This window comes from Pleurodeles waltl, chromosome 2_2 (genome assembly GCF_031143425.1).
Source record: "Pleurodeles waltl isolate 20211129_DDA chromosome 2_2, aPleWal1.hap1.20221129, whole genome shotgun sequence".
NCBI lineage: Eukaryota > Metazoa > Chordata > Amphibia > Caudata > Salamandridae > Pleurodeles > Pleurodeles waltl.
In genome coordinates this window covers 1,163,726,575-1,163,742,246 of record NC_090439.1, presented here as the reverse complement: position 1 = coordinate 1,163,742,246, position 15,672 = coordinate 1,163,726,575, and the positions used below count along the sequence as shown (strand labels likewise).

Sequence of the window (15,672 nt, the reverse complement as noted above, 5' to 3'; positions counted from 1 at the left end):
CTCTTGGGCTTTAATATCTCTAGTACAGCCATTGATGCATTTCTCCTTCTGTGCCTCTCATCTTCAAAATTACCCTTCCTCATCCAGCTTCTCCGTCTTTTAGCCACATATAAACATTTTGTTTCTCATTCACAGATTCAAAGGTCCTGATGAAGAGACCCACAGCACCCCAGCACCAGTCCTGCACAGCACCACAAGAAGAAAAATTGTATTGGTGTGCAGAATCATCTGAGTAAGCCTCCACTCGAAGGTTGGCCCTGTATTGCACATTGTGCAATTAATTCTGGGGAGAAACACTGGCCTATTGTGAGATAAACCTTCATACGGAGCTCATCCTTATGGGCACTTTAAACATCCAACCCAGTGACGATAACCTGTATCATTAAAGAGCGTAAAAAAGGTTTTACTCAGTATTTCTATATGTACCTCAGATGTTCTGCTGTGGCGAGATACGTTCTAGTGTAGAGTCCGAGGTGAACATCACTCAAAGCTCACATCTATAGTTGTATCAGATGATCTATAATTTATAAGGTGACAACCCCACATCAGTGCACAGAGTGTGACCTCGTTTTCCTTCTAATCAAAAATGTGTTCAGCATCAGAATATCCTTAGGAGAAACTGTAACAGTGTGAGAAAGCTTGACTCACTGAATCCTCTGTTGAATTATCAGAGAATACTTTCTGGGAAGGAACTTTACCAGTATATTGGATGTGGGAAACACTTCACTGAGCCAGAGAAGCTACTAAAACACCAGAGAATCAATATGGGTGAGAAACCCTGTAACTGCACAGAATGTGGTAAAAGCTTCATAGATAGACACAATTTGTTGATACACCACAGAGTCCATATTGGTGAGAAACCCTATCCGTGTGCAGAATGTGGAAAAGTGTTCACTCGTAAAAGAAATCTTCTCATACATCAGAGAGTCCATTCTGGTGAGAAGCCCTATCAATGTACAGACTGTGGAAAAAGCTTCACTCTGAAGAGCACACTGAGGAGGCATCATAGAACCCATACTGGTGAGAAACCCTATCAGTGTGCAGAATGTGGGCAAATCTTCACTCGCAAAACAAATCTTTTCTTACATCAAAGAGACCATACTGGTGAGAAACCCTACCAGTGTACTGAATGTGGAGAAGTGTTCACTCGGAAAAGAAATCTTCTCATACATCAGAGAGTCCATTCTGGTGAGAAGCCCTATCAATGTACAGACTGTGGAAAAAGCTTCACTCGGAAGAGCACACTGAGGAGGCATCATAGAACCCATACTGGTGAGAAACCCTTTCAGTGTACAGAATGTGAGAAAAGCTTCATTGCAGAATACAATTTGTTGAGACACCTGAGAGTCCATACTGGTGAGAAACACTTTCAGTTAACAAAATGTGGGAAAGGCTTCACTCATGAGACCGATATGTTAAGTCACCAAAGAAGCCATATTGCTGAGAAACGCCATTGGTGCACAGAATGCGGGAAAAGCTTCACTCGAAGAACCACACTCATCGTACATAAGAGAATCCATACTGGTGAGAAACCCTTTGAGTGTAAAGAATGTGGAAAAAGCTTCAACGAGAAGCACATGGTTGTGGATCATCAGAGACTCCATACTGGTGAGAAACCTTTTCACTGTACAGAATGTGGAAAAAGCTTCACTCAAAAGAGAACACTGTTGACACATCAGAGAATTCATACAGGTGAAAAACCATTTCAGTGTACAGAATGTGGGAAAAGATTCATTAAGACCTACAATTTGTTGATGCACCAGAGAGTCCATACTGGTGAGAAACCCTATCATTGTGCAGACTGTGGGAAAAATTTTGCCCTTAAGAAAACTATGTTAATACACCAAAGAATCCATACTGGTGAGAAACCCTATCAGTGCACAGAATGTGGGAAAAGCTTTACGCAAAAGAGCTCACTATTGGGACATCAGACAACTCATACAGGTGAGAAACCTTTTCAGTGTGCAGAATGTGGGAAAAGGTTCATTAAGACACACAGTTTGTTGATACACCAGCGAGTCCACACTGGTGAGAAACCATATTGTTGTACAGAATGTGGAAAAAGGTTCAGTCTTAAGCCAAAAATGTTAATACACCAAAGAATCCACAATGGTGAAAAACCATATCGAAGAACAGAATATGGAAAACAGCATACTGTGGCGATATCAATAATCAGTACATAGGAGAAACTATATAAATGTACAGAGTGTGGGGAAAAGCTTCACTCAAAGCAAGGTCTGTTACTGCATTGGAGGATCCATACTCCGTAAAGGCTGATTTAGTGCGGAAAATGTAAGAGAACAGTCATGCTACTTAGAAGCCTTATTGGGGCACAAAAAGTGGGGAAAGCTTCACTAAGACATACTGATCATACATCATAGAATACATACTCGGGAGAAACACTACCACTGCACTGAAAGCGGAGAAGGCTTCAGTGAGAAGCCAACCAGGTGATTTTGTGGAAAGAAATTCGAAATTGAAGTTAAACCATCTAGGAGATCCCGTGATTGCAGTCTGTGGTGTTCCCTGCCTGAAATATTGCAAGCTAATGAATCAAGCTCATTTTGGAAAGTAATCTTAGACCATGAATGTAGTCAGGAAGTTTGTATCATTTCCAGTCTCAGCTCATGATTAGATATCTTACAGACAGGATTTGTGTACAATTATCAGAAGTGAGAATGTGATGGAACATGAAATAGTTGGAGGTTGTGAGTGTGACCCAAGCGAGTGACCCCGCCTCCCAAAGAATACCAAGTAATACAGGGAATAAAAGCTGCAAATTGTCATGGGCAGGAAGCTTAGGTGGGATCCTGATGGGAAAAAAAGCCTGATCCTTGCCCATGAATCCTGACATGTTAACTGTTTAGAATTGATATGGCGCCTTCCAAAAGGCAAGGAAGGAACTGTTTTTGTCTTGGTGCATAAAAAGGGATTCCCTAATTTGTGCTTTTAGAATCTGCTGGAAAAATCTTTAGGCAACTTTTCCTTATTTTCTTTCTCAGTAGGGCTGAAGAGAAAAAAAATTCAAAGCAGTCTAGGTATTGTCCACATTTTCCTAGCAGTGATAATCTAATAATGTTGTCCATGCACATTCAGAAGTTTATGGGTCATAGAAGGATGCTGGAGTATGACAGACCAACTTTCTGCTAGAAAATGGTGTAACTCAGAATCTGCATGTCCTTTTACAGTTGATAGTATCTCTTCACACCCACACATGAGATACTTCATGCCTGTCTATAAGTGTATACCTCCGAATTGCAATTGACAGGGATGCATAGTTCTCTCCTGTAGGAAAGTACCATCTTGCCTGGCATGTTACCCCCATTTTTCACTGTATATATGTTGTTTTAGTTGTATGTGTCACTGGGACCCTGTTCACCAGGGCCCCAGTGCTCATAAGTGTGCCTGAATGTGTTACCTGTGTAGTGACTAACTGTCTCACTGAGGCTCTGCTAATCAGAACCTCAGTGGTTATGCTCTCTCATTTCTTTCAAATTGTCACTAACAGGCTAGTGACCAATTTTACCAATTTACATTGGCTTTCTGGAACACCCTTATAATTCCCTAGTATATGGTACTGAGGTACCCAGGGTATTGGGGTTCCAGGAGATCCCTATGGGCTGCAGCATTTCTTTTGCTACCCATAGGGAGCTCTGACAATTCTTACACAGGCCTGCCACTGCAGCCTGAGTGAAATAACGTCCACGTTATTTCACAGCCATTTTACACTGCACTTAAGTAACTTATAAGTCACTTGCATATGTCGCCAACTTTAGCAGCAGATTGGTGAATGGCCCAATTGTTTTTTGCGATCCTGACTTGACCATGAATCTCACACCTTGCTTCTGGGGTCCACTCAACAGGATCCCTACTGGACCTTGCTTCTTCCAAAGGTGATCTCCTTCTCACAGGGTCCTCTGGTCCCTGCAGGCAGATGCTGACGCTCCAGGTTAAGTAGTCGAGATTCTCCTGGGTGATATCCCCTTTCCCACCAGACCCTAATCTCTTGTCCTGATCACAATGATCCAAAGTCGTGCTGAGCTACACCACACTGATGTACATCTAAGGTTTGAGCTTTTGGAAGCCTCAAGCTCCCCTTTTTATAATCCATTTCCAGACACAGATGTTATTTAATGTCTTAGTCTTTGAAGTTTGAGTGGGGGGGGGGGGGGGGTTGCTTCGTTTGAAGTGCCCACTCCTCTGTTTATTCTATTGCCTTGGAAGCAGTTTGTCACAGCAGGAGAGACTCCACACTTGATAGCTCCATAACGCAGTCCATGGGAGTGACTACTGGATCATACCTAAATGTCAGCCTCACTGATGTATCCCAACAAAAAGGTTAAAAAGACCCCAGTCCTGATCATTGTGATTCCTCGTCTCTGCTGTGTTTCCCTTATCAGCCCTATCCTCTTCCCAGTCCCCACTGACCAGTCACCTTTCACGAATCAGAGACCTTTTGAATTGCACAGCAGAGCTTGGCTCTCCCTTCCCCCATTTGGTGTCCTATCCCGCTCTCTGGAATGCTGGCAATCCACAAATCTGCCTGACATAGCTCCTCCACTTCCATTTGCTTTTCCAATGCCCTGGGTTTCCAATATGGAAACCTCAGGCCTCCATGTACTGTACTAAATGCAGGAACCCATACGTACCAACATGCAAACACATGCTGTGCACGGGTAGATATTATATCATGTACTCCAAGAGTGAGTTGGCTACACCAAAGCTGAACGTTCCATGAGTGGGGCAGTAGGCCTCACTCCAGTTACACAGTCAAAACAACCTGTTCACATTACTGATCACCATTTCAAAAACTGTATGCTTCCACCACTGCACCTGAGCTATTAACTCTTGGTACGTGTAGTTGCCCTTAACCAGTGCGCTATGGGCACAGTCTAACAAGCCAGCAATCGGTGGGGCAGCCCTAGGTAATGGCACACATGCATGCACCAAGAATCCAGAGGTTGTTGCAACTGGGACACTCTGGGTAGAGGTGCACATCCATCACCATGCAGGGGACTTTTCTGTCCCACCAGACGCCCCTACCAGACCAGACTGCCCTGAACCGGAGAGGTTGGGTCATCAGATCAGCCGAAACAGCAGGACTGTCCATCTGCATTCCCGTGGTTCATTGTGGCTTGGTGCTCCTCTACAAAATCTAATTCTTGCAGAGACATGGACTATTTCAACAACATGGCATTCTCTCCTTTCTTAGCCATCAATCACTTGACTGGCAGATGATTCGTTTGCGCTACAAACCTGGTGCCAAACAAGTAAGAGCAGACCTTACTTAAGGACCATACTGTGGCAACGCACTCTTTTTCAGTAGCTGCCCAGTTCTGTTCCATGGGTAGTAACTAATTACTAATAAAGGCTAGCAGATGCCCTCCACCTTTGTCATCCAGTTGACTTAACACAACTCAGACTCTGTTATCAGATGCACCTGTACGTAAAATGAAAGGTTGACTTTAGTCAGGAGATTTCAGTATTGATTCGTTGCATAGTGCCTTCTTTAGCTCTTCAAATGCCTTTTGACGCTCTTTAGTCCATGTCACTTTTCTGGGCTGCTTCCTGGAGGTCAAAGCAGGTAATGTGGTAACTATATTTTCATAGTTTGCCACTAAGTTCCCAAAATACCTGATGAGTCCTAAAAAGGCCCTCACTTCAGTCTGGGTAGTAGGTACCTCTTACTCCAGCGCAGACTGAATCTTGGCATGCAACAGGTGAATCTTCCCGTTACCCACCTCATGCCAAAGGTAGAAAACAATGGACTGCCCCACCTGATACTTGGTTGCCTTGATGGACATTTATGACTCTTGTATCTTGGCCAACACCTGTCCTAGGTGTCTCAGGTGGTCCTGCAATGAATTGCTAAACAGTGCAATATCATCCAGGTAGACCACAGAGAACTGCTCCAGCCCTGCGAGAACATGGTTGGACAATCGCTAAAAAGTGGCAGGAGCATTCTTCAGCCTAAAGTGCATCACCTTAAACCCCTCTGGCAGAGAAAATGCAGTTTCTTCCTTGGCACTTGGTGCTAACTGTGCCAATAGTCACTGGTAAGATCAAAGGTGCTGAAGGACTTTGCAGCACCTAAGTGATCCATAAGCTCAGCCGCTTTTGGGATTGGATGGGCATCGCTCTTGGTTACCTCATTAAGGGCTCGAAAGTTGACACACATCAGCAGGTGGGTAGACCGTTGCTCTTGTACTCCCCAAGACTAGACCGTGTACTACGAGATTTCTCTCCAGTCTCTTAGCAACTTCCTCCTTGATGCAGCCCAGAACCCAGCCAGCCGTTCTTTACCTTCTGCCCTCCACTGGCAGTCTGTCTCCTAGGTCTGTGTTGTGCATACCGACAGAGTCAATCATATAGTCAGCGCGAACAGGTTGGAAAACTTTCTGAACACTTTGTTGCATTCTCTCTGTCACTCAGGTGTTGAGTTGGGAGCTAACGGAACCCCTTGCACAGTGTCACCCTTCATGTCACTATGCAGTAGTGAGGACGAGGCTCATTGTCATCCTCACCCTCCTCTGCTGTACTCATAACATTTAGGGTCTCATTATGACCCTGGCGGCCGGCGGTAAGCTGGCGGTTTTCCACCAGCTATTATGACCGTGGCGCAGTAGCCACGGCCATACTGCCGGCCCCTCCACTATACAGCCAGGCTTTCGCCTGGCGGTCATAATCCCCAGGGCGGGGATTATGAGTCCCCGACCACCAGCCTGGCCACGGCGGTAAACACCACCATGGAATGGCTGGCGGTAAGGGGACTGGGGGTGCCCCTGGTGGCCCCTGCACTGCCCATGCACTTGGCATGGGCAGTGCAGGGGCCCCAGGCATAGCCCTGTCGCGCATTTCACTGCCCGAATTTTGGGCAGTGAAATGCGCGACGGGTGCTACTGCAACCGCTGCACATCAGCATTGCCGCCGGCTCTATTACGAGCCAGCAGCAATGTTGATGTGACTTTTCCACTGGGCCAGTGGACGGTAACACTGTTACTGTCCGCTGGCCCAGTGGAAAAGTCATAAAGGGGAGCTAGAAATACCGCCGGCACTGGCAGTATTCTGGCTCCCGCAGCCTCGGCGGTCTTATCAAAAGACCGCCGATGTTGTAATGAGGGCCTAAGTGTGTAATCTTTCCAGAAGTAAGTCTTCAGCTCGTTCACATAGACCATCCTTTTTGGTTTGCTTGTGGTACCTGTGTCCACCGAGTAGTAGAGAGCTGTCGTCTGGACTATCTTGTATGGCCCATTACGTTTGTTCTCCAAAGCTCTGGGGCGAAAGTCTCCTGACTTTCATTATACCCAGTGAACATAGCTTTCCATTTTAACCTGGGCATTTTACGTTTTTCGTAGAATGTTATGGAGCTGAAAGTCTTTCTTCCTGTCTATTGTGCAAGCAAGTAAAGGTTTTAATCACACCCCAAACAATTAGAGTAGCATTAAGCCACTAAGAAACTGCCAGTATGCTATGGTGAAAGGGGTCAAAACACAGCTGCCCCTATCCAAGCTGTGGCAGGAGCTTTTCAACAGAGCTCTAAGAGAAACCCAGCTGCTCCTAGATAGCACTACCTCTCAACGACAAAGCCCCCATGATGGAGTGGTGCTAGTATCTTTTGGTGTCCATGAGAATTTCCAATAATAGTCTGATCCAGGCGGACCAGTGGGGGAGGGCAGAACTGTTAGTACTGAGGAAGTGGCATGAGGTGAGTGGTGGTGGATGGAGGTGAATGCTGTTGGTGGTGAGGTGACTGCTCGCTATGAAGAATTTGCTTTAGCCTTTATTAAGCGAGTGGTCTGATCTGGGCTTATCAAGTGCTAAATCAGGTTGAAGCCCAGTGTGGGGGGGTGAAGTGCAGCACAGGATGAAACATCTATTCTCCTTTCAGTACCTCAGTAGAGTCTGAATCCTCCTTCAGCAAAATGTCTGTGCGGGGCAATTGAATCAGCAACACAATTGCACACAATAAGGAACAAAAAAGCAAGTTGCAAACTTCCCCCTCAAACGAATAGAGATAGAACTGGACAACCTTAACACCCCTATCAATGTATTAAAAAGACTACTGCTAGAAGAACAGAAAGTGGCATATTTGAGTGTGCTGGAAACAATTTCCTGCAAAGTAAAAGAAATTGTAAATCTGATGCCCCTCAAATAAAAGTCCTCCCTTGAGGAACCAGGCTGCTCACTGGACAGAAAAGGGGCATCAGTGACTCAAATGAGGACATTCATTAATTGTGCTAAAGCACTACATTGGGGATGTTTTATTTTCTTCCTATTGTACTTCTTACCCCTATTTGTTGACCATTGTAGCAGGGCGTAGTCCTCTTCCTTTAAGGTGCTTTAAGTTGATGTTCCATCCTTACATTTAGATGCCTCATAAGGTGCCCTGGAACCAGGCTCACCTAATTTGTCACAGAAAAATCCCTCCTGTAGAAGATGCAATAAGGTATTTCTGCCTCTGTTACTGAACAAGCATCACAAGAATTTTTTTTCTCCAGAATTTAAGGTTCTTTTAAGACAAGGTGGTAATTATTCAGATCGTCTGACTGCAGTGATTTAAAAAAATTGTTTTTAAAACCCGGGCATCCCCATTTTCAGGCCAACAACTATTCAGTAGTTGAAGCAGCTCTAGTGAACAAAAGGGTTCTGCTGTTTTTTGTTTTTCTTTTCATTGTTGATGCCAGAAAAAGCTCTTTGAGGGAGGCAGAAGTCTGAATACCTAAAAATGCTACGCTGAGCTGCACCTCTCCCATTGGCTCAAATTTTAACAGTGTTTGTAGGTGAGGCGTAGGTTGCATAATCATTTACAAGTTAGAGGAGACATTTTCCTCCAAGATTTGGGTTTTAGAAGCCTTATTTTTGAAATGGCATAAAATATTCTCAAATAGATGCTTTGGTAGCATGAGAGAGGACTGACTTGCCTTATAGTGTCATAGGTCAGAAATGGTATGAAAAAGCTAATTTGATAGAGTTGGAGCACTGCTAATTTGCTCATAAAAGTAATCCAATATTTACTGCATTAACAAAGACTTCCCAAAGTGCTCAAGGTCCTTGCACCTTTTGAATGGTGCTTCCTTGGATTTGGTAGTTTGGGTCTGTGCCAATGGAGGGATGATTCACAGAATTAACTGTTCTTAATAGTCAGTGGTCAGGCTAGAGAGGTTACTAATGCTGGGCTAGCAACCAACTAAGAGTCATAGTCAAAGGGCCACAGACTTCAAGAGGCTGTATTTCAAAACTAGACGGGTGTGATCAAGATTCATGATTGGCAGCTACACCCAGTGGACCCACTAGTTCACCAGGTGCAACCAGGAAATTGTATAGAAAATGTATGCTTTAACTCTTGGGCTTTAATATCTCTAGTACAGCCATTGATGCATTTCTCCTTCTGTGCCTCTCATCTTCAAAATTACCCTTCCTCATCCAGCTTCTCCGTCTTTTAGCCACATATAAACATTTTGTTTCTCATTCACAGATTCAAAGGTCCTGATGAAGAGACCCACAGCACCCCAGCACCAGTCCTGCACAGCACCACAAGAAGAAAAATTGTATTGGTGTGCAGAATCATCTGAGTAAGCCTCCACTCGAAGGTTGGCCCTGTATTGCACATTGTGCAATTAATTCTGGGGAGAAACACTGGCCTATTGTGAGATAAACCTTCATACGGAGCTCATCCTTATGGGCACTTTAAACATCCAACCCAGTGACGATAACCTGTATCATTAAAGAGCGTAAAAAAGGTTTTACTCAGTATTTCTATATGTACCTCAGATGTTCTGCTGTGGCGAGATACGTTCTAGTGTAGAGTCCGAGGTGAACATCACTCAAAGCTCACATCTATAGTTGTATCAGATGATCTATAATTTATAAGGTGACAACCCCACATCAGTGCACAGAGTGTGACCTCGTTTTCCTTCTAATCAAAAATGTGTTCAGCATCAGAATATCCTTAGGAGAAACTGTAACAGTGTGAGAAAGCTTGACTCACTGAATCCTCTGTTGAATTATCAGAGAATACTTTCTGGGAAGGAACTTTACCAGTATATTGGATGTGGGAAACACTTCACTGAGCCAGAGAAGCTACTAAAACACCAGAGAATCAATATGGGTGAGAAACCCTGTAACTGCACAGAATGTGGTAAAAGCTTCATAGATAGACACAATTTGTTGATACACCACAGAGTCCATATTGGTGAGAAACCCTATCAGTGTGCAGAATGTGGAAAAGTGTTCACTCGTAAAAGAAATCTTCTCATACATCAGAGAGTCCATTCTGGTGAGAAGCCCTATCAATGTACAGACTGTGGAAAAAGCTTCACTCTGAAGAGCACACTGAGGAGGCATCATAGAACCCATACTAGTGAGAAACCCTATCAGTGTGCAGAATGTGGGCAAATCTTCACTCGCAAAACAAATCTTTTCTTACATCAAAGAGACCATACTGGTGAGAAACCCTACCAGTGTACTGAATGTGGAGAAGTGTTCACTCGGAAAAGAAATCTTCTCATACATCAGAGAGTCCATTCTGGTGAGAAGCCCTATCAATGTACAGACTGTGGAAAAAGCTTCACTCGGAAGAGCACACTGAGGAGGCATCATAGAACCCATACTGGTGAGAAACCCTTTCAGTGTACAGAATGTGAGAAAAGCTTCATTGCAGAATACAATTTGTTGAGACACCTGAGAGTCCATACTGGTGAGAAACACTTTCAGTTAACAAAATGTGGGAAAGGCTTCACTCATGAGACCGATATGTTAAGTCACCAAAGAAGCCATATTGCTGAGAAACGCCATTGGTGCACAGAATGCGGGAAAAGCTTCACTCGAAGAACCACACTCATCGTACATAAGAGAATCCATACTGGTGAGAAACCCTTTGAGTGTAAAGAATGTGGAAAAAGCTTCAACGAGAAGCACATGGTTGTGGAGCATCAGAGACTCCATACTGGTGAGAAACCTTTTCACTGTACAGAATGTGGAAAAAGCTTCACTCTAAAGAGAACACTGTTGACACATCAGAGAATTCATACAGGTGAAAAACCATTTCAGTGTACAGAATGTGGGAAAAGATTCATTAAGACCTACAATTTGTTGATGCACCAGAGAGTCCATACTGGTGAGAAACCCTATCATTGTGCAGACTGTGGGAAAAATTTTGCCCTTAAGAAAACTATGTTAATACACCAAAGAATCCATACTGGTGAGAAACCCTATCAGTGCACAGAATGTGGGAAAAGCTTTACGCAAAAGAGCTCACTATTGGGACATCAGACAACTCATACAGGTGAGAAACCTTTTCAGTGTGCAGAATGTGGGAAAAGGTTCATTAAGACACACAGTTTGTTGATACACCAGCGAGTCCACACTGGTGAGAAACCATATTGTTGTACAGAATGTGGAAAAAGGTTCAGTCTTAAGCCAAAAATGTTAATACACCAAAGAATCCACAATGGTGAAAAACCATATCGAAGAACAGAATATGGAAAACAGCATACTGTGGCGATATCAATAATCAGTACATAGGAGAAACTATATAAATGTACAGAGTGTGGGGAAAAGCTTCACTCAAAGCAAGGTCTGTTACTGCATTGGAGGATCCATACTCCGTAAAGGCTGATTTAGTGCGGAAAATGTAAGAGAACAGTCATGCTACTTAGAAGCCTTATTGGGGCACAAAAAGTGGGGAAAGCTTCACTAAGACATACTGATCATACATCATAGAATACATACTCGGGAGAAACACTACCACTGCACTGAAAGCGGAGAAGGCTTCAGTGAGAAGCCAACCAGGTGATTTTGTGGAAAGAAATTCGAAATTGAAGTTAAACCATCTAGGAGATCCCGTGATTGCAGTCTGTGGTGTTCCCTGCCTGAAATATTGCAAGCTAATGAATCAAGCTCATTTTGGAAAGTAATCTTAGACCATGAATGTAGTCAGGAAGTTTGTATCATTTCCAGTCTCAGCTCATGATTAGATATCTTACAGACAGGATTTGTGTACAATTATCAGAAGTGAGAATGTGATGGAACATGAAATAGTTGGAGGTTGTGAGTGTGACCCAAGCGAGTGACCCCGCCTCCCAAAGAATACCAAGTAATACAGGGAATAAAAGCTGCAAATTGTCATGGGCAGGAAGCTTAGGTGGGATCCTGATGGGAAAAAAAGCCTGATCCTTGCCCATGAATCCTGACATGTTAACTGTTTAGAATTGATATGGCGCCTTCCAAAAGGCAAGGAAGGAACTGTTTTTGTCTTGGTGCATAAAAAGGGGTTCCCTAATTTGTGCTTTTAGAATCTGCTGGAAAAATCTTTAGGCAACTTTTCCTTATTTTCTTTCTCAGTAGGGCTGAAGAGAAAAAAAATTCAAAGCAGTCTAGGTATTGTCCACATTTTCCTAGCAGTGATAATCTAATAATGTTGTCCATGCACATTCAGAAGTTTATGGGTCATAGAAGGATGCTGGAGTATGACAGACCAACTTTCTGCTAGAAAATGGTGTAACTCAGAATCTGCATGTCCTTTTACAGTTGATAGTATCTCTTCACACCCACACATGAGATACTTCATGCCTGTCTATAAGTGTATACCTCCGAATTGCAATTGACAGGGATGCATAGTTCTCTCCTGTAGGAAAGTACCATCTTGCCTGGCATGTTACCCCCATTTTTCACTGTATATATGTTGTTTTAGTTGTATGTGTCACTGGGACCCTGTTCACCAGGGCCCCAGTGCTCATAAGTGTGCCTGAATGTGTTACCTGTGTAGTGACTAACTGTCTCACTGAGGCTCTGCTAATCAGAACCTCAGTGGTTATGCTCTCTCATTTCTTTCAAATTGTCACTAACAGGCTAGTGACCAATTTTACCAATTTACATTGGCTTTCTGGAACACCCTTATAATTCCCTAGTATATGGTACTGAGGTACCCAGGGTATTGGGGTTCCAGGAGATCCCTATGGGCTGCAGCATTTCTTTTGCCACCCATAGGGAGCTCTGACAATTCTTACACAGGCCTGCCACTGCAGCCTGAGTGAAATAACGTCCACGTTATTTCACAGCCATTTTACACTGCACTTAAGTAACTTATAAGTCACTTGCATATGTCGCCAACTTTAGCAGCAGATTGGTGAATGGCCCAATTGTTTTTTGCGATCCTGACTTGACCATGAATCTCACACCTTGCTTCTGGGGTCCACTCAACAGGATCCCTACTGGACCTTGCTTCTTCCAAAGGTGATCTCCTTCTCACAGGGTCCTCTGGTCCCTGCAGGCAGATGCTGACGCTCCAGGTTAAGTAGTCGAGATTCTCCTGGGTGATATCCCCTTTCCCACCAGACCCTAATCTCTTGTCCTGATCACAATGATCCAAAGTCGTGCTGAGCTACACCACACTGATGTACATCTAAGGTTTGAGCTTTTGGAAGCCTCAAGCTCCCCTTTTTATAATCCATTTCCAGACACAGATGTTATTTAATGTCTTAGTCTTTGAAGTTTGAGTGGGGGGGGGGGGGGGGGTTGCTTCGTTTGAAGTGCCCACTCCTCTGTTTATTCTATTGCCTTGGAAGCAGTTTGTCACAGCAGGAGAGACTCCACACTTGATAGCTCCATAACGCAGTCCATGGGAGTGACTACTGGATCATACCTAAATGTCAGCCTCACTGATGTATCCCAACAAAAAGGTTAAAAAGACCCCAGTCCTGATCATTGTGATTCCTCGTCTCTGCTGTGTTTCCCTTATCAGCCCTATCCTCTTCCCAGTCCCCACTGACCAGTCACCTTTCACGAATCAGAGACCTTTTGAATTGCACAGCAGAGCTTGGCTCTCCCTTCCCCCATTTGGTGTCCTATCCCGCTCTCTGGAATGCTGGCAATCCACAAATCTGCCTGACATAGCTCCTCCACTTCCATTTGCTTTTCCAATGCCCTGGGTTTCCAATATGGAAACCTCAGGCCTCCATGTACTGTACTAAATGCAGGAACCCATACGTACCAACATGCAAACACATGCTGTGCACGGGTAGATATTATATCATGTACTCCAAGAGTGAGTTGGCTACACCAAAGCTGAACGTTCCATGAGTGGGGCAGTAGGCCTCACTCCAGTTACACAGTCAAAACAACCTGTTCACATTACTGATCACCATTTCAAAAACTGTATGCTTCCACCACTGCACCTGAGCTATTAACTCTTGGTACGTGTAGTTGCCCTTAACCAGTGCGCTATGGGCACAGTCTAACAAGCCAGCAATCGGTGGGGCAGCCCTAGGTAATGGCACACATGCATGCACCAAGAATCCAGAGGTTGTTGCAACTGGGACACTCTGGGTAGAGGTGCACATCCATCACCATGCAGGGGACTTTTCTGTCCCACCAGACGCCCCTACCAGACCAGACTGCCCTGAACCGGAGAGGTTGGGTCATCAGATCAGCCGAAACAGCAGGACTGTCCATCTGCATTCCCGTGGTTCATTGTGGCTTGGTGCTCCTCTACAAAATCTAATTCTTGCAGAGACATGGACTATTTCAACAACATGGCATTCTCTCCTTTCTTAGCCATCAATCACTTGACTGGCAGATGATTCGTTTGTGCTACAAACCTGGTGCCAAACAAGTAAGAGCAGACCTTACTTAAGGACCATACTGTGGCAACGCACTCTTTTTCAGTAGCTGCCCAGTTCTGTTCCATGGGTAGTAACTAATTACTAATAAAGGCTAGCAGATGCCCTCCACCTTTGTCATCCAGTTGACTTAACACAACTCAGACTCTGTTATCAGATGCACCTGTACGTAAAATGAAAGGTTGACTTTAGTCGGGAGATTTCAGTATTGATTCGTTGCATAGTGCCTTCTTTAGCTCCTCAAATGCCTTTTGACGCTCTTTAGTCCATGTCACTTTTCTGGGCCGCTTCCTGGAGGTCAAAGCAGGTAATGTGGTAACTATATTTTCATAGTTTGCCACTAAGTTCCCAAAATACCTGATGAGTCCTAAAAAGGCCCTCACTTCAGTCTGGGTAGTAGGTACCTCTTACTCCAGCGCAGACTGAATCTTGGCATGCAACAGGTGAATCTTCCCGTTACCCACCTCATGCCAAAGGTAGAAAACAATGGACTGCCCCACCTGATACTTGGTTGCCTTGATGGACATTTATGACTCTTGTATCTTGGCCAACACCTGTCCTAGGTGTCTCAGGTGGTCCTGCAATGAATTGCTAAACAGTGCAATATCATCCAGGTAGACCACAGAGAACTGCTCCAGCCCTGCGAGAACATGGTTGGACAATCGCTAAAAAGTGGCAGGAGCATTCTTCAGCCTAAAGTGCATCACCTTAAACCCCTCTGGCAGAGAAAATGCAGTTTCTTCCTTGGCACTTGGTGCTAACTGTGCCAATAGTCACTGGTAAGATCAAAGGTGCTGAAGGACTTTGCAGCACCTAAGTGATCCATAAGCTCAGCCGCTTTTGGGATTGGATGGGCATCGCTCTTGGTTACCTCATTAAGGGCTCGAAAGTTGACACACATCAGCAGGTGGGTAGACCGTTGCTCTTGTACTCCCCAAGACTAGACCGTGTACTACGAGATTTCTCTCCAGTCTCTTAGCAACTTCCTCCTTGATGCAGCCCAGAACCCAGCCAGCCGTTCTTTACCTTCTGCCCTCCACTGGCAGTCTGTCTC

The 15,672-nt window shown here is 44.5% G+C and overlaps 1 protein-coding gene and 1 pseudogene across 1 annotated transcript in view; both read left to right on the top strand.

Moving 5' to 3' along the window:
* LOC138283008 (zinc finger protein 420-like) overlaps positions 1-9,743 on the top strand; it is a 57,623-nt gene extending 47,880 nt beyond the window's left edge. The window contains exons 2-3 of the mRNA XM_069221123.1: positions 136-2,450; positions 9,476-9,743. Coding sequence (XP_069077224.1) covers positions 765-2,183 — 1,419 coding nt within the window. The 5' untranslated portion in view covers positions 136-764 and the 3' untranslated portion in view covers positions 2,184-2,450; positions 9,476-9,743. The remainder of the gene's footprint in view (positions 1-135; positions 2,451-9,475) is intronic.
* A 138-nt stretch (positions 9,744-9,881) lies between these two features.
* LOC138278900 (zinc finger protein 585A pseudogene) overlaps positions 9,882-15,672 on the top strand; it is a 31,890-nt pseudogene continuing 26,099 nt past the window's right edge.